General features: G+C 42.5%; 2 protein-coding genes across 2 annotated transcripts; one reads left to right on the top strand and one right to left on the bottom strand.

The window, feature by feature from the left end:
* Positions 1 to 1,773: 1,773 nt before the first annotated feature.
* rgs11 (regulator of G protein signaling 11) lies at positions 1,774 to 12,097 on the bottom strand. Its single transcript, XM_072363698.1, is given in 17 exon segments — positions 1,774 to 2,489; positions 2,576 to 2,658; positions 3,895 to 4,033; positions 4,124 to 4,211; positions 4,652 to 4,767; positions 5,961 to 6,074; positions 6,388 to 6,449; positions 6,532 to 6,561; positions 6,993 to 7,061; positions 8,643 to 8,724; positions 8,803 to 8,879; positions 9,021 to 9,079; positions 10,205 to 10,256; positions 10,508 to 10,614; positions 11,387 to 11,437; positions 11,641 to 11,737; positions 11,999 to 12,097. Coding segments are annotated over 17 exon segments (1,428 nt in total). The 5' UTR covers positions 12,062 to 12,097; the 3' UTR covers positions 1,774 to 2,350.
* Positions 12,098 to 14,628: 2,531 nt separating this feature from the next.
* ints15 (integrator complex subunit 15) lies at positions 14,629 to 19,112 on the top strand. The gene is made up of 8 exons (XM_072363479.1): positions 14,629 to 14,734; positions 15,258 to 15,458; positions 15,554 to 15,775; positions 15,859 to 16,024; positions 16,117 to 16,394; positions 16,497 to 16,734; positions 18,457 to 18,496; positions 18,765 to 19,112. Exons 2-8 carry the CDS (start codon positions 15,264 to 15,266, stop codon positions 18,997 to 18,999), a joined length of 1,374 nt encoding a protein of 457 aa, XP_072219580.1. The 5' UTR covers positions 14,629 to 14,734; positions 15,258 to 15,263; the 3' UTR covers positions 19,000 to 19,112.

Here is a 19,112-nt window from a genome sequence, read left to right as displayed (position 1 = left end):
TTTTTCTCTGAAAACACTGTGCACTTTTACTCTTTCAGCCATAAGTTTAAACTCTCGAAGATTCCCATTTTATGTGAGGTGCTGAAATACTTTGAGGTACTTTGACCACCTGCAGCCAGTAGAGGGAGCCAGTCTGGCACAGGAGCCAGAAGCAGAGAAGAGAAGAGTGAGGGCAGTCACCGCAGAGAAAGAAGAATTCCTGTCGATTAAAGGCTGACTTATGGAAAATAATTACTTTTTCTGTGTATATTTGGAAATATTTGGGGGCTGTAGTCAGCGGTTATAAAGTGGACTTAAGAAAGAAGTGCTTATCTGTACATTGTTGAATATATTTTATCTCAAATAGGAAATTTGTCTTCTTTTTGGTTTTCCTTACTTATTTTGAAATTGGAAATGGGCACTGTAGCACTGTAACTTCCCAGTACAATGACAAACTTGTAAACAGGGGTGAAACCTTACCGGTATAAGCAACAGTTCTTAACATGAGTCTCCAACAACATGAACGCAGAGGAATGAAGCTCAGGCTTTATGGAGCCGATATTTGCCGGAGAAATTATGACATCGTTTTTGACCATGGCATTACTGGCTGTGACGTAATTTAAGCCTTCCTGTCTGTGGTGCTACATTTTGACACCCTGCACCAATTCAAAGCATTATTTAGATTTAGTGTCTAAAAGAGGTCTCAGTACTGAGATTCTAGTAAAGTGTAATTGGCATAAAATTTCTGTTCAAGTAAGCAGAGGTGTTTTGTAGTCTGAGCTTGATTTGCTTTGTGAGCTCTCAGGCTGACTCGTGTCATAGATTATTGAGTGTAATTTGTTTACAAAGTGGTGTTGGCATTGTTGCCAAAAGCTGCACACTGATCTAAACTACAGAAAACTCTGACTAAAGCCCTTTCCACAACCTGTTTGAGCGTAATTTACCAAAAAAAAAAAAGGTCACCACGGTTCCTATTTGGTAATTCACACATACTGGTGGCTCAGCGCCGTATCAGTGTGTGCTTATTTACATCAAGCCAGTTTCATGGAGTCAAAAGTGATGGCAACACCGTTGATTAGAGTGGCGAGTTCTGGGGTCCCTGTTTCACCTATGTTTCCCTTATCAGCTCAGAGGCGTATCGGTGGCAGCTCAACGATGTGCAACAAAAGTGTAACAATCCTGGCTTTAAAGACCACTTCAGTGGCTCACTCACTGCTATGAACAGAGATGTAAAAACATGGCTGAAAGGTGAGCTGTTATACTGTATCGCTGGGCTATTGTGACGAAGGCATGTTGCAGAGAATTCATGAAGAGCTCATGAAATTGTGTCAACTTGAGGGAAAGGGGCATTAAAAACATTCTTGCTAAGCAGCAGAAGTGGAAAGGAGCCACATCCACTCACTAACGGACCTGTAATAAACTGACCATACACTGTGGCTGATATTTGTTATTGTAGCATCTAGAGAGAGCTAAAGGAATGGTTTAATAATCAAAGTATCATAATCAAATACTTCAAAGCAATTGTTCCTTTTATAGTTTGAGGCACAGCTCAAACAACTGAGCTTTGATAAAATCCCCAAACAAACCACACGACCGCTTTCAGTAGAAACTGTTTATGCACTGTAACAAATCTGTGTTTTCGTGAGTTTCTACGCATTCTTGCACAGAAAAACGTGTGTAATGTGAATGAAAAGAAAAAAGAAAATCGCGGGAAAGCCTGATTGCAGGTCTGCACGATGATATTCACGAGCACGCAGAGCTGAGGCCAAACACGACACTGACTGCAGTTGTGACACTTTATTGGGATGAAAACATGCTTGAGCAAAATTAACAGCAACAACACATCACAATGTGCAGCTCCAGCATGAGATGAACCAGGCAAACAAACCGTACAGCAATCACAGACATGCTGAGGCAAGTATCTCACTAAATAGAAGTCTTTTACCAGAACCTGCAAATTACTTACAGAATATACTTTATTTCCAATATATCTGATGCGTTGAGAAAGAAAGGAAGATTATAAATGAGGGATGACATCTAAAACAAATGAACACACTGTTTGAACTGAGATGGGATGCAGACGTTTGATGAGGATGCAGCAATAAAGGTTTTAACAGTTGCACTAAACGCGCCTTCTCTGCCGCTTATTGCTAGCTTAAATGAGCTGTCGCTCTGGTGTGAACGCTGAAATTACGCTTAAATTAAAGCTCTGTGAATGTTGAAGTGATGACAGAGGAGCTCTGCCTCTGACTTGAAAGACAGGAAGCAGAAGAGAGCTCTGTGGATGGTTGCTGTGGTGATCGACTGAAACAACGTAGACTGCGACTGAGTCCTACGCTTCTTTTTTTTTTTTTATGAGGGGGGCCCTCCATCAGACATGGGAGCTGGCTGCAGAGTTGGTACCTGCTTGATCTGCCCCCTTAGCACGCCCATCTTCTTCTGTTGCCTGGGTGACGGCCTGAGCGGGGGAAGGACTAGAATGCCGCTGGCGTCTCATGAAGGGGAAGACACTGACAGGACGTAGAGGAAGTCATTAACGTAATGCTTGTTTTCATTAGGAAAGGAGAATTGGGTGGCAATGAGTGTTAAATTTTACCTTTTCTTGGTTTCCTGAGGAACAATAGCCTTGGCCAGCATGTTTTTGTAAAGGTCAGATTTAAGATACCTCGGGTAAGAGTCCTAGACACACACACACACACACACGCATGTACAGGTCAGTTTATCGCTCATGGGAAAACATGAAGTTCAGTAGAAGATTGTGAGAAAGAGTAAATCAGAAATTCATTAATCCCAAACACAAATGCCAGATGTCACAAGCAAGAGAGTCCTGAAAATGACAGAGTTGAAGAAACCAACATTTTTTTTGCACTATGAAATAAATTAATTCACTTCTTTGCTGATAGAACGAACACGAAGCTGGAAACAACATGAGGGTTAGCATAAAACCAATAGGATGAAACAGCAAGCTTGGCTCTATTCAATTGTGGGCTCGCAAATGCAAAACTCGCTAATTTGAGTGATATCAGTCTTCTTATCAAACGAAGAAAGTCTACAAGCATATTTCCCAAAAAAGTGCTTCTGTGAGCACGAGTTAGTCGTCCAAAGCCAGAAAACACAGTCTCAACAACCCAACAAAAGATGAAGAAAAGAAGAAAATCAACTTTTTTTTAAAACAGAAATTTGGTGCAAGGCAGTGGGGGGAATATATTAGACAACAAGTGAACATTCTGTTCTTGTAGTCCATGTGTTGGACGTAGAAAAAAAATTCCACAGTCACAGTATCTCCACTACTCTACGTCTTATTGAATGTTCCTGTGGTCAAATAAAGGAAAATCGTCCATGTGGTCATGGGCTGATGCATGTGGGGATGCACTACTGGAAGAGCACAAGTTGATGGGGTTAGTGTGATGTTTTGGGTAATGTTCTTTGGGTCCTGTCATTCATAAGGATGTTACATTTAGCTGGTTGAAAGGGTGTGCTACTTTTGACACGGTGCTGTGGAGGGGTACACCTCTAATGACAGGTCCTACTAGCCCTTGGTGAAAGGTGTAGCCCAGTCAGGATTTCAGCAGGATGACGCACCGAGCCGTACTGCAAAAATGGTTCAAGAATTGTTTTAGGACCACAAAACACGTTTGTTTCCTAAATATCTATCTAATCAAGCCTCTGTGGGATGTACCCACAAGTCAGATCTGTGGGGCTTTTACTACAGCGTACCTTCAGAGGTCTAGTGAAGTCCATGCCTCGATGGGTTAGGGGGTCTTTAGGTGACCAAAGAAGCACCTGCTCTATATTTCAGGGATGGTCGTAATGTTACGGATGATCTATGTATATTTCCCAAAATTCCTTCATTTTTAAAAAAAAAGTTGTGTAGTCAAAATTGTAGGAGTCTGGGGTGATCAGCTGGAACCAGACCTTCTTCATGAGGAAGTAGATGTGCATCTGTGCATCGTCCATGACAAAGCGATGCGGCCGTTTGATCCCCTCCAAAGTTTTATCCATGGTCTTACTGTCGATGTTGACCCAACGGGCTGCTCCAGGGGCCAGGAAATTTCTAGATAGCAAAAAGTGTGGCTGTCACACGATGAAGCTGAACGTAAGCACGTAAAAGGATTTCAGCTGGTTAGGGAGGTCACACACTCACTTGTAAACTTCTTCCACTTTCTCTATGATCTTGGAACTTTCTCCGTGTCGAATGTCCTCGCATGCCTGCCAGAAATACAGGTTCTCCGCTGAGAGCAGAGACACAAACACACACTGAGGTGAAGGAAACAATGATGCAAGTGGAAATGACACACAGTGAGAAACTTTTTATAGCATGAAGGTCTCTGTGGAAATATTTTAAACGATATGCATGGATAGACAAATCCCTCCCCCGCCAATGTTCTGCTTTCCTCTGTGGTATACTTTAATAATTGCCTGGGACTAAACCTCTCTCCTTCCGATTGTTTTTCTCTATCTACTTATTTCAATCCTCTGAGTTAATCTCTCAGTCAAGAGTGAGAATCAATTAAAAGTTATTGCGAGTAACTTTTTTTCTTTTTCGCTGTAGAACTCTGTACCAACGTGAATCAGACTCAACTCGGTAAACAGAGGCGTGCTTCATCTGAAATTGCCATGCAACAGCTTTTTTTGCCATGCAATATCCAACATTGCTGCCACTGTTTCTCACCACTAAACTCTTTCTCCAGGTAGGTCATGAACTCCCTCCCACCCATGGCGTCACTGAGAAGCTCCATGAAGCTGAAGCTCCAACGCTCCACTCGAAGCCGTGTCGGGACAGGCACCCTAAACAAAGAAACGCACACTATGACGCAAATTATAATAGATGGATGCAAACACCATGATGTTACGAATGGTATATTTGAGCCGCTAATTGCTCAATCCCATGCCACATTTTGATTTATTGTGTCTTTTCTTTCTCTTATTCGATGATGCAGTGTCTTCTGGCTGAAAATAACACAAACACATGACAAAAAAAGACGGTATGCCAGTGTGTTAGAGCTGGTAATGATGCTAGGATTCTAAAGGAAAACCTCAGGCAGTCTTGATTTTCCAGCAAAAGTACAAAAATAGCTCATATACTAATTTCTCGGTGTTTTGCAGTTGCCCAGCCACAGCTGACAGATGCCGACCGACCAAGGGGCCGAGGACCAACCTTACACTGTACCTTTTTAGTCATAAATCACAGCACTCTCTTCCATCTATTCATTCCTGTCCCCTCAAAGAGAAAATGAAGCTGGTAAGCATAAAGCAGGAGATACTGCCAGTTTAGGTTTTTTTTGTCTTTTTTCATGAGAGAGGAGCAGTTGCAGAGTGGCTGTGAGCTCAGATCTCTGCACTATTTGCTAAAGCTTTTTGTTTCTGCATCAATAACCATAAATAAATATGACTTAAAATGTCATTTTAGCCACTTTAATGTAGCCGGTGGCACCTGGTGGTGTCCCATTTTGCTTCGACTGATTGGGAAAAGAGCCTGATGGCGACAGTGGCATCACTCCACTCTGACAGAAGTTGTGGTAAAGCGAGCTAATATTCTAAGCTTGTCGGGTATAATGCAGGCATTCCATCTTAAAAATTTCATTGGCCAACATAGACATAGCGGGTATAGAATGATTTAGTTGTTCATTTTGCGTCGCCAAGATTGTTGCTCTGTTTTCCCCGCTGTCCTTTGAATTTGGCTTTGTATAATTTATTTGCTTTAGTTTAATCTGCCCGGCCTTGAATGGCCTGTGGACAAAATATTTATTATTTCCAGGAAAAAACTTAAAAAACACAGAGAAATGCTTCAAATATATCATCCTCCTCCTGTCCTTTATCACTTGTTCATGACACGTTTTAGCCCAAAAAAGTCATTGGTCAAATGAAAATTCTCTTTTCATGAAAATGTTTGCATGTGTGGGAATCATTTTGCTCGAACTGTACATTAACTGCAACAAAACATCGAACTGTGTGCGGAGTGTTGCTGTAAAGTGTCTCACATTTCTGTATTCATTGTCCAGTATGCTGTGTCATCAGAGATCCAAGGGTTACTGGGAAGGCAGCCTTGCATAATGGGATCATGGTTCTGGTACTGCTCGCTGTATTTCACAAAGCTGCTCAAATGCACAGGCACGCATGCACACAAAAACACACACACACACACACACACACACACACACATAGATTTATTGTATTAGTGCAGCAGATCATAACAGTTAATGGCCACTAATTCTAACTTGCCCCAGGAAGCATCCATTAGAGGCTCTCATAGCAGGAGCACTAAGCTCAGTGTGTGTGTGTGTGTGTGTGTGTGTGTGTGCGTGCGTGCAGGAAGACGAAGAATTCAGTTCAGACAGTAGCACATCCATTAGATCTTATGTGTTATCTGTGTGTGTGCCAGTGAGCCTTCACCAAACTGACACATGCCTTTCTAAGCAGATGGAGGACTTTACGCGGTTTCTTCCGAGGGCCCGTCTGGATGCTTCAATCTGTTAACAAAGGCAGAGACGCGCAAATGTGACACACCAAGACAAATGTCAACACTGCGCTCAGAGTGGCGGCGTCACTTACCTCTTTTTTGTAATAGTCGCTGTTCTAGTTCTGCAAAGAGTAAGACATTGTCATCACAGAAGGCCACGTCGAATGTGTTCACAGTGCAGTCACCAGATTTACACTTATAGTCAAAATATGGCTCTCTGTGTGCTTTCCTGTGATGGCTCTACATATGAAAACAGGGCATAGTCTGACAATGTCATAACATAATAGGTATCGAATTCTGTTCATTGATGTTATTTCAATTGTTCTAAAAAACACCTGCAGACTGCAGACGCCACTCGTGTCATGCCAGGTCCTGCATGTTTAACACTGCTTTCTACGTTTAAAAATAGCACAATATCAGCACTATACTTAGTGCTCCGCACTTACTTTGAAAACAGTCCCAGAAGCACGAAGGGTGGAAATGAGAAGGAGAGTTACGCACAGGGAGTGTTACAACTTTACATTTGAATAGGACGAAGAGAAAAATAACTGACCAGAGTGACTCTCGTACTGAAGTTATTTGGTCGCTCAAGGCCCATGTCCAACACATTATGCACCCCAGGCTGAAAAAAAAAATGCACGTGTACATTCAGTTACATTGAAGTATAGTGTGTGTGTCGTGTGCGTTTGTACGGGATGTGTGTGAGCCTGATGAGAGCATGCGTGTTAGCGAGCACTTAACCTTCCTTGAGCTTTCCACATCACCAGCTCTGATTTTTATTCCCAGGTTTCTTTCTTTTTCTCCATGCCCTCGTACCTAATTTATAAGGTCAAGACAAGATGGAGTCCCTCCTGCAACAAACACTTCTCGTCTGTGTCACGCTCGTCTCTCCTTAGCAGTGCCTCTCTGCTCTTTCCATCATCCATTTCTTGCTCCCAACTCTTTCCTTCCCCATTCAATGCATCTGTTCAGATGTCTCAGTGTAGAAATAAAGCAGTGTTTAGGTAACTCAGAACGGATGCAGTGATTCGCTTTCTCTCTTTATGCCCCCCCCACCTCACGGTTTCTCCCTTTGTCAGTTAATGCTTTTACTAGATGGTTTGAATATTTCATGTAGACAGCAGAAGAATCTGTGGCTAAAACAGTAAGATAAAAACAGATTGTGTATGGTACATGCTTTTATATAATGCACTGGCATGGTATGGTAAATTATAGCATTATATATCATAGCATAGTCGTTGTGTAACATATTGTATCAAATATTGTGTTTTATTCAATACTGTTATTGAATCTGTTCAAACCATACACACCTGTCACCTAACCTAACCTTGTCCATATACATGTCTGGTTTCAGTTAATCCCTGCCGGACTGTCCAACCAGTTTACAACAATGTCTGTTGACCACTTCGTGATATTCAGCCCTTCTTTTGTTAATACATTTAGCTTTTGCCAAACCACTAGAAGATGAAAATTTTGTGTGAGGGTGCACAAAAGTAGCATTCACCAAGGTCTTTCCAACCAAGGATGAGTCCTGGCTCGCACCTTTGCGTCAAACTCAATCAGAGAATCACAAATAAGTTTGAAAAAGATATTTCTTAATGCAAGATTGCAAAGAACTTTGGTCTTTCACATCCACTTCGCATAATCGTGTGAAAAGGTGAAAAGATTTACAGGGTCTGAGGAAATCTAAGTAGATGAAGCAAAAGGGTGGACACAAGGGTTGGATGCACGTGACCTTTGAACCCTCGAGCAGCACAGCATCACAACACATCGTGCCACCATGATCACATGTGGCTGCCACATGGGCTCAGGAGAAACTTTGAAAAACAATTTTCACTCAACACAATCCAATGCTGCATCCAGCAGTGTGCCCTGAAATTGCATTTCACAAACAATGCCAATTTCTCTGGACATGTGTTCTGTAGTCAGATGACTTCATGTTTCAGCTGCTTTTGGAGGGAAAGAAAAAGGTGTCTGGTTCTATATACCAAATATGAGAAACACCATCCAGGCCACACCATCAAAGGAAGGTGCAAAACCCAGCATCTGTGAAGTCATGGGGGTGCATGTCATGGATGAGTCACATATGTGTGAGGGAACCATTGAAGCATTACAGATTTAAGTTTTGTGTGTGTATATATACACCCACACACGCATGCTAATAAAATGTAGTGCAGAGTAGTTGTAGTTGTGTTGAACGTACCGGGGGTCTGTTGATGAGCCAGTAAGCCTGTTCCTGACATTCTAGAACAATTCGGTCTGCCTTCCGCCTCTGTTTGGATGCTCTAAACAGAAAAAAAAAAAAACAGGGTAAATTCGTGTGCTGTTTTAAATTGTGGGTGCCTGCATGCGCGCAGGTGTACCTGAGTTGCTCTCTGGCCTGCATCACCACAAAGTCCCAGGTGTGGTTGATCCTCTTGTGCAGCAGACTGTACCGTTCCTAAAAAAGGAAAAGGGGGAATAAAAGGAAGAAGAGGGAATGATGACACAGGGCTTTTAAGTCGATGTCCTTCCTACATGAGTGATCATGCTGTACGCACATATTATGTGCCTCTTAGAGACACACACACACTTTCATCACCTTTTCATATTCCATCAGCTCTCCTTGTTTTCTTATGTTCTTTTTTGCCAAATATATTGCTGTGAATAGAAAACAAAACAGAAAAACAAAGGTTAAGTACCATATATAAATCTATACACTGGCATGAAAGAGAAAGTACATCCACTGTCACCTCTAAGGTTTTATGTATCAGGATTTATTCTATTCTATTAAAACCTTAAGCCAAAATTTAGAAGCAGTATTTGACAAACTAAGTGCACCCCAATGTTTAACAGCTTGTAGAACCACCTTTATCACCACTGTGTTTGGAATAATTGTCCTGTTGTACGACCTCCTTTCAGCCTGGCTTTATCTTACAGTCAGATGTCTAGAATACTTTGGTATACAGAGGAGTTCATGATGGACTCAATGACTGCAAGGTGTCCAGGTCCTGTGGCTGCAGAACAAGCCCAGATCATCAGCCCTCCACCACCGTGCTTGACAGTTGGTATGAGGTGTTTGTGCTGATATGCTGTGTTTGGTTTTCTCCAAACGTGCTGCTGTGCATTATGAGCAAACATCTCCACTTTGGTCTGCTCTGTCCAAAGGACATTGTTCCAGAAGTCTTGTGGTTTGTTCAGATGTAACTTTACAAACCTAAGCTGTGCTGCCATGTTCTGTTTAGAGAGAAGAGGCTTTCTCCTGCAACCCTCCCAAACAAGCCATACTTGTTCAGTCTTTTTCTAACCGTACTGTCATGAACTTTAACATTTAACATGCTAACTGAGGCCTGGAGAGTCTGAGATGTAGCTCTTAGGTTTTTTTGCAGCTTCTCTGATCATTACACAGTCTGACCTTGGGGTGAACTTGCTGGGACGTCCACTCCTGGGAAGATTGGCTACTGGCTTGAATGTTTTCCACTTTTGAATAATCTTTCTCTCTGTAGAATGATGGACTACAAACGATTTGCAAATGGCCTTATAACTCTTCACAGATTGATGGGCAGCAACAATTGCTTCTCTCAGATCATCGCTGATGTCTTTCCTCCTTGGCATTGTGTTAACACAAATTTACCTCATTTTAAGACCTATTAGGGACTAGACGTTTTTTTTTGTCCTGATAAATAAAACTTCAGAGGGTATACTTTCAATTTTTTCAATTATTTTTCTATTTTTTGGTTTAGCATCACAAACAGAAATACATCCACCACCTTCAGTTTTCATTACCATAGTCCAGCTCTGTGGCAGGCCACTTCGTACTAGTCCAGAAGTATGGAGTCTGTTAAAACACGTGACATTTTTTCCTATTTTTAAAATCAAGATCAATGTTAAGACGGTTTATGAAAAAGTGGCAACAGAGAGTAGCAGATGGATGAGGGATTACTGGAGAATGTGGGCTAATGGAGTAAGTTTAAAAAAGGAAGACAAACTGTAACAGAGAATGTGACAGTTTAAAAAGACATGTGGAAGAAGGGTGTTTTTTAACACACGGGTAGAACAAACATACTGTGGAAGGGCTAATCGTCTGACCTGGAAGCGGTAGGGCGTCTCATCAGGCCGTAACACGAGGGACCGTGGTTCTTTGAGAGGGTAAATGTATCCGTATCGCACCAGCATGGCGCCAAGGTGCAGAGCCTCTGTTAAACACCAAAGGAGAAGTCTCAAACTTATAACTGGCCTGCCTTTCAGAGGTGAAACACCCCAGATCTAATTAACTCCCCGCATCAAATTAGCCTCCTATCATCTGCACTAAACGTTAAACATTATATGTGTTATGAGACGGCAGATTTCTGTTCATTACTGTACCATGAGTGATTACATGTGGCAGAGATACTAACTTTATTAGAGCTAAAGCTCTGAAACTGAGCTGATTCTGGGACATGGTTATAACTGGAAAAGTGCTTTTCTATCAAACACACACCCGCTCTCTTAAATCAAAGCTTTATTCCGTTGATGAAACACCTCATCAATCTTCCGTCTCTCATTTGTTAAAGTGCCTCACTTGCTTGACTGACAGCTCCCCTAAAAAATAAAAAATAAATAAAAAAGCTGTGTGTTCCATAAGCTCTTTGCTGACTAACTCCACTCTCTCCACCTTGGGTCCACACTGAGTCAATAGGGGCCAAAGAGCTTCTATTTTTCAGTTTTTTTTTCCAACCTCTAATTTAACTCAGGCGTGTTAATATCCCCTGAGCTGAGGACCTCCAGAGGGATACTAATCAAACACGCATCATCAGGTGACTTAATCAAACCAGGTCCCTCTGGGGCTCAGCCCCATTCCTGATTACTGGAAACACCAACCCCCTATTACACACGTAATTCCCTGCCACATCACCAGAGAAAACACCATATCCTGGCAACACATGCGCCAGACAATAACAGCAGTCTTATAACACACACGGCACTCACCTTCCTCACAGATGTTGTACTTTTGGAGCAACCATGTAATTATATCATGACCTGTGAAACAGCAGAAGACGACAAATAATTCAGAGGAAAAGTAGAGTAAGTCCCTCCTTTCCTCTGCAAAGCACACACAGCATTCACTGGAACTTTCTGCTGTATTATGTATGACTGCTGGGACAAACACAAGCTGCTAACTGTGAGTCCATACGTGCACGTGGATTCTGGTGCACGCTGGCATGAAACGGATGCACACACACCTGTCATAGCGTGTGGAATAACGGTGATGAGGAGCCTCTGGTTTCTCATCTTCATCCCCATGTCAGGGTCTTGCATGGCCACAATCACTTTCTCCATCTGTCGCGGGGAGGCGCACAGATGCGCGCACATACAGACACAAGCATGCATGTTGACACAATAATGAAGACGCACGCGCTTATGTTTAAGTCTGAAGTTGATATAAACGGTGCTCAAAACTACAGTATGTCCATATATGTGTGCTAATTTGTTTTAATTTATGAGCACATTCCAAATATGTTGGATATTCTCGGACTGGTTGCATCTACAATATAATGTTTTACAATATAAAACCAACATCTCAGAATAACGGCCTCTTACCTTCAGAAAGCAGACCATTTGCTCCCGGTGCCAACCCCCTTTAGCCATGGTGTTGATGGTCATCTTGCGGGCTGCTTGCCAAGCAGTGCCTGGGATCACCCGATGGGACCGTAAAGTGCAAAACACCGAAGTGCTGCCGGGAGCGCGCAGCAGCGAGAGTGCACAACCCGTCTCCCTTTTTATCCGAACGGTGCTGTGCCTGGCGGGGGCGCGCCTGTGAGTAGTTTAAGGATTACAGTGCACCACAGGGATTTTCATCATGTCAGTTAATGTTTGATATTTTTAAACGCGACAAGTGTCTGACAAAGCCACCGAGAGCGAAAATAAATATAAAACCGACAAAAAATATATTGTTGTCCAAAACAATGTCAATGTCACTTCTTCTAAGCATTTTTTCTGATATTCCAGTGTTTACTTATCAAGGAGAAAGAAAAAAAACGAGGCTACGTACAACGTTGCAACGATATTACCACTTCGAGGAAATGTTTTGTTTTCCTGTTTGGAAATTCAGAGATAAACGCGTTTTTTATTCATTTTAAAATTCTGACGTGAATGTAATGTCTATTAGGCTGAGCTACAACGCTAACCCGACTGTTAACGAATAAAAAATGCGTTTAAAAATGTACCCGTTAGCTTTAAAACGGTACGGTTCATGAACCTCAGAAAAGACCCCAACTCATGAGATGAACAAGCGTCTGACACATAACAGATAATTTAGCAAATAACCCATTTTAAACAGTGTCTTTTGGGCACTTTGTTACAACAGGCTGTCTCAAAGGCAAACTTTTTGTTCCTATTTATTTTGTGCCTAAGAAAGTGCTACAGATAACCCAGTTTGACAGTTTTTTGCAGCAGTAGGATTATTTCCACTACTCGCTGAAAGCTTGGCATATTTTAGTGTATCCATTAATAATTCGAGAAAAGTGGACAAGTAGAGGACAAAAGGAAGAAGTCAGGCATAAAAAAGGGGGGGTGGGGGGACTACAGCAGATTAAGAGTATCTATAAATCACGTCTTTCAGGAATAGGAACAAATCCAGCAAAAACCAGACTACTGAAAAAAAAGTACTGTTCACTGAAGCCTCATCAGAAATGGTCTCCATGGAAGGTTGTCTGTGCAGAGCTTTGCCAAATGACACAAGAAGTGGACTGAAAATCAGTGCCAACAGGTCTTATGGAGGGATATGTCTTCCCCAGAGCCCGGACCTCAACATTACTGAAGCAGTGTGGGATCATCCTCACAGAGAAGAGAACAAAAGGCAGCCAACATCCAAAGAAGAGCTTTGGGATGTCCTTCAAGAAGCCTGGAGAACTATTGCTGAAGACTACTTGACAGAAATGACAGATAGCTTGTCTCAGAGGGTTCAGGCTGTGTTGAAGCATGGAGGTGCTCATACCAAATACTGACTTTCAAGCTCGTTAGAATTGGACAAAATTCCTAATTTCATGGTAATATACAGTATAAAGAAGTACGGGGGGACTTGGAACTTTTGCCCAGTGCTGTATACAAATGTATAAATATGACTACTTGTCACTGATCAAAATGAGTCAGTATATAGACTTTTCTTTGACATTGCGTTAGAATAAGATTTTCATTTTATCTTTTTTAATACATATGGACAAAATGGGAGATAATCACAACCAAAGAGAATATGCTGTGATGCGCATGCAGCACATTTACTTCAACAGTACTATATATTTAAGAGGAAAGCGTCCCTGTGTTTTTTTTTTGTTGTTTTTTTTTCAGCCACAGAAAATAGCAAAACATCTATTACTTGCAAGAAATATTTTACATAAAAGCAAGACATGATGACTATGATGCAGAGAGAATATCTCACAGGAACAGAATGCAGAAACACATTGGACTGTGGCAAAAGGACACACAAAAAAAGTTCATCCCAATTCCTCTATTTGGCCAAATCACATGGCTCTACTCTCCATTTTGCATGGATAAGTAGTTGGTAATCTTTTTGGAATAAAGAAATAGTGGTCATAGAAAAGGCCACCAATGCCCCAGAATGGCTAAATGATCATTCCAAAAAAAGCACTTTATCCAGTCAAGGGTCAAGGCAAAGTGGTAAGACAAAGGAGAAGAATTAGAATGGGTGGAATCAGAGGACTCCAGAAAATGTTAGTATTGCAACTTTTGGGGCGGAAACTGTTGTAAAACCTCAAAATACCTCAACATTATTAAAGCAGTGTGGGATCGTCTTGACCAACATCCAAAGAAGAGCTCTGGAGAGCTATTCCTGAAAATGGCAAGAAAGTTTGTCTCAGAGGGTTCAAGCTGTGAAGAATAAATGGGCTCATACCAAATACAGACTTCCAGTTCATGCTTGTTTGAATTACACAACTGTGTTTCCATTTATGTTTGAACCTGTAAATTGCTGCATCCATTTCCCTTTTTTCTGGCAATATAATAAAGGACTACGGTCTGGCCTTTTATACAATATTGAAGATGTGAATTTTGTGAGCAAACAGACACAATGGAATATTAGTTTATTTTTTCATTAGCTTGCTGTCTTTATCCCTCCTCCTTACCAGCTGGTGGCGGTAAGGAAGGAGCAATATCCCGACTGTTGGGCAAATAGTGTTGTTTGCCAAAGGCCGAGGAAGAAGATACAACAATAGCAGCAGCAGAAGAAGAAGTAGTGCCTCTGTCGTCAGTTTGAACAACTATTCTCTCGTCTCGTCTTCATTTTTTTCATATTTAGTGAATTAAGGACCCTTGGACGAGGTATGAGCTTTAACTGTGTTTACTAATGTTTCAGGGATGGTTAACGCACGTTAGCTTTGTGACGTACATGAAAAAAGTCACTACATCTGACATTGCTAACGCTAGCTGTAGCAGGATGGAGACCAACTGACTCACTGTTGAGCTTATCACCACAGGCGCCGACCTTAACTTTAAAACTAGGCTTTAAAACGATTTTAACAATTTTATCATCCTCATTTTGTAGCTGGACATGCGCACAAAGATGATTAATGTATCGTTGTATAACAGCTCGATGTGCTCCGTTCGTCTAACTTCCCTTTTGGTAGCATATAAGACATCATTTCCAGGCTTAACAACGATAAATCTACAATATTTTTACCCATGTTGCATCTTTTATTTAATTAATTGCTGTTGAAATAACCTGCTGGCACACCAGTGTCACTCATGGCACCCTGGATCTATCAGCGCACGCTTTTAAAAGTATGTAGTAAAGGTTTTGTAAAGATATTTTATATTGGACTTATTTTTTAATGGTTTCTGTCAGGTTGTGATGGGTGACATTCGTCAGTCATTGCTGCCTCGGGATGTGCTTAGTGCTGCTAAGGAGTTGCTGTACCACCTGGACATTTACATCTGTAACCTGGTGCAGTCTGGGAGGCAGCCTCCTCAAGTGGACTCAAAAACCCTGGAGCTGGTCGAGGAGTTCATTCTGCACGCACCCAAGGACAGAAATGCCTCAACCAGAGTACGCCATGATTACAAAATCCTTATAGTCAAATATAACTACGTAATCACACAGATATGGAGAGCCAATCGTTTTTGTCTTGTGTATCCTTTCAGAGGATGAGCGCTCTCCAGGAGCTACAGCTGTTGGAGATCATGTGCAGCTGTTTTCAGGAGCAGAGTCGAGACACTGTCCGTCAGCTTATGTTCTCCGCCCTCTTCAGTCTCCAGGGAAACCAGGCAGATGAAAGTCGCATGGCGCTGCTGGGCAAGCTCATTTCCATGGCAATTGCTATGGGCAGGGTTCCAATCTTGGAGTGTGCTGCCCTTTGGTTACAGGTGAGGATCAAAAAGGCATTAGTGTGTTCTCACTGTCAACAGCTGTACTGATTGTGACCTACGGTTGTGTTTGTGATGTGCAGAGGACACATCGTGTGTACTGCGTACGCCTGGCGCAGGTGCTGGTAGACGATTACTGCAGTATGGTACCAGGCTCTGTGCCCACATTACAGAATATCCACAGCGCCAGCCCACGCTTCTGCTGCCAGTTTATTACTGCTGTCACCACCCTCTATGACCTCTCTTCGGGTAATTTGGGATAACACAAAACTACAAAACATATGAATGACTGAACTTCCATAAAATGCGATGAGGTGCCAACAGCATCTTTGTGCTTTCAGAGGAGCTCACCCCTCCACTAGAGCTCCTTCAGATGATTGTGTCATGGATCCAAGAGGACCCCCGCCTAGTTCTGATCACCTTCCTGAACACGCCCCTCTCTGGCAGCCAGCCAATCAGCTCTTTAGATGTCACACCACTAGGGGGGTTGGTACGCTGGTGCATTAAAGCGCCGCTGGCCTACAAGAAGGACAAGAAGCAGGCGCTGACCAGTGGAAGCTCTCAGAGTGAACTAGAAGCAGGTCCTCTCTTCTCAGCACTCCATTTAAGTGTCCTACAGGTGCGTGTGTAGTCACAGGTGGTACATTTATGGAGCACAAAACCCTCCAGCACGCAAAGGGAAGGTTAACAAGCTGTTTTGTTCTTCTTCTGCCATATGTAGGTCTTCATGCTTTTGCCTGCCATCCTCAATGAGAAGGGGCTTTTTGGTCGCCTGGCGCTGCTTCAGATGGAGTCCTTGGCCCCGCTGACATCTGACCTTTCCAGACTTTTGGACCAAACTGACAAACACACACACACATCATCCACCGAAGCGCATGTATCATCCCAGCTGGCACTCGACCGGTTGGCACAGGCCCTGCAGGTGGCTTTGGCCAGTGGAGCCCTACTCTGCTCGAGAGGTACGAGTGTGGAAGGATACGAGTGGTACAAAAAGTTGAGGACAAGGACAAGTGGGGGAAGGAAAGGAAATAGGAGTTGGATTTTAGATAAAATTCTTGCCCTTCCACAGGCAGCATGAGCATTTCACAGCAGGCTGTTTGTTTTTTTTATGATAGTTTTCTGCAGTTTTGGGCTTAAGATGGCATTAATAAGGCTTTGAAATCACATTTGAACATCAGTTTACAAACTTTGTAAAACAAGATTCTTCTTGCAATTGAAGACCACCTGCATCCTGGAAACGCTCATCCTGTCGTCCATCTTGAAAAATTGATCCTCCTTCAGTACATGAAGCGGGGTAAAAGGTCGGGTTTAAAAAGTCTTTTTTTGATCCAGGAAGGTTTTTTGGTGGAATTGGTGGCATGAGCTGGCGATGTTCTTTAATTTAGCACAAGATATACTGGCTAATGCTGTGTGAGGAAAAAGTGGCTTGCCGTCCTACAATTGTTTGATTCTCAACATTAAAAGAAATGCTCACTCATCATCATGCACTTACACTTAATACAAATCATATAAATAAATATGAGGACAGAGGGTGACTGCGAGCAACCGTTCTGAATGTGACAACTACACAGTTCACTTTTCTGACCTCTTATTTCAAAAGAACAGCTGCAGTGATGAAGTTGTATTTTCCACGTTAGCCTGTTTCCATTCAGTAGGAAAGAGTGAAGCAAGTCTGAAGCTATAGTTTGGAAAGTTCCAAGAAAGAAATGCGAATCAGACACTTTTCCATTAATTGCTTTAAAGTGAATAAACTGGGCGGAGTTGTGCCGCCAGAGGACGGTGGTGCACGCTGCGTTGCTTGTGGTTATAATTCAGTAGAAGAAGTGGTTGTTGAACTGGAAAAAAAACTTCAGTGAAGAAAAAAATACGATGACAACGGCAAAAATTCAGAGAAAGCTCTGAATATATCCAGATAATGTCTGGGATATTATCAAATCAAATCAAACCGGAAGGTTCTGGTCAGTCACATAAGTTTAATGTTTGCTGGTGGTGAGTCACACCATTTTAATTTGCCAAGTCAGACGCGAGTCACTAAGTTGTTTCCATTCCACCTTAATGCACATAAACCTCAAACCAAGGGTATAAATTCTTTTGGGTTTTTGTAGATTTTAAATATTTTTTTTCCCCATTTAACATTTTCTTATTCACATCTTCTAAAACCGCCCGGCTATTTATACAGATTGCATGGAGCGTGAACTGCAGCAGTGACCTTATCTGCCATATGATCGGAGGAATCGGACGGGTGACGGCACTGTCCAAACTTTACTCCACGATTTTACCCCGAGACAGTTAGCTGCCATGTTGCTCGTTACACAACCACCGCACGCATGCCATTCCAATTCAATTATGGCCACATGTATAAAGATTATTGTTTTATGCGTTTTGTCCAAACTCGTGCAAATGTCACATGCACGCCGTGTCTTTCACAGACATGTCTGAGTGAAGCGCGAGGAACGATAACTGAGGTGTGATCGGTGTCTGATCGCTTTAACGGCTTGAGGAAGGCGTTCGTTTATGTACCACGTGTCTGAAAAGCGACTGAAACCTTTGATGTTTTGTATTCCTCCTTTCCTGTAGCCCTGCAGAGGCATGTACGCAGGTCCAGCTTTCAGCTTTTCCATTGCTCGTCTCATTATGCTGTAGCACGGAAGTGCTCATAACACTTGGTTTTGTCTTTCCAGACGACCTGAGAGCCATCTGTTCCCGCCTTCCTCACAACAAGTAAGAGCTAATGAAAGTGGAACTTTTATTTTATCCAGAATCCCGCGCTGTACTTTGTGGTTTTAGTTTAAAAATGATACGAGTGAACTATCTTGCAATCTGCTGCCTCATAAGGAGAGCAGCTCTTACTGTGACGTCATCTACTCTGTATTTTGGGTTGGTTAAAAAAAACAACAACTTTCAGTCGTAGCAGTTTTTTAATGAGTGTACTTTAATATTTCCCAGTCATGAGTCCAAACGTGATATTTTTGTGTCTTTGCGTTTCCAGTCTGCTCCAGCTGGTGTTGTCCGGCCCAGTGATGTACTACAACAACATCCACACCCCTCCGCTTGCCTTCAGCCCACACGCTGCTCATTCGCCCATCGCCTCACACCCCACTCTCCCTGCACATCCTGCGCACACTCCACACACACCCCTTGCCACGCATCCCGCCTCTCACGCTCAGTACCCCGCTCAGCCTTTCATGACGGGCATGCCGTTCCCGTTTCGACCCAGCCACTGAAAGGAACCCAGCCCTGTGCGGATGATGAGTAATGAGTGTTGTTGTCTGTTTTGATAGTGTGCATGAATTAGTGAGGCGTTTCTGATGTTGTTAGCAAAATCTGAGAGGTGTAT

This window comes from Leuresthes tenuis, unplaced genomic scaffold, assembly GCF_036924035.1.
Source record: "Leuresthes tenuis unplaced genomic scaffold, fLeuTen1.0.hap1 SCAF_14, whole genome shotgun sequence".
Taxonomy (NCBI): domain Eukaryota; kingdom Metazoa; phylum Chordata; class Actinopteri; order Atheriniformes; family Atherinopsidae; genus Leuresthes; species Leuresthes tenuis.
This window is presented reverse-complemented; position numbering and strand designations above follow the sequence as displayed.

Bases quoted from the DNA above. Each gene is read 5' to 3' on its own strand.
- ints15 (XM_072363479.1), top strand. From the start codon at position 15,264: ATGGGTGACATTCGTCAGTCATTGCTGCCTCGGGATGTGCTTAGTGCT. The intron at 16,025-16,116 runs GTAATTTGGGAT...TTGTGCTTTCAG, and splicing joins CCTCTATGACCTCTCTTCGG to AGGAGCTCACCCCTCCACTA. The intron at 18,497-18,764 runs GTAAGAGCTAAT...TTGCGTTTCCAG, and splicing joins TCCCGCCTTCCTCACAACAA to TCTGCTCCAGCTGGTGTTGT.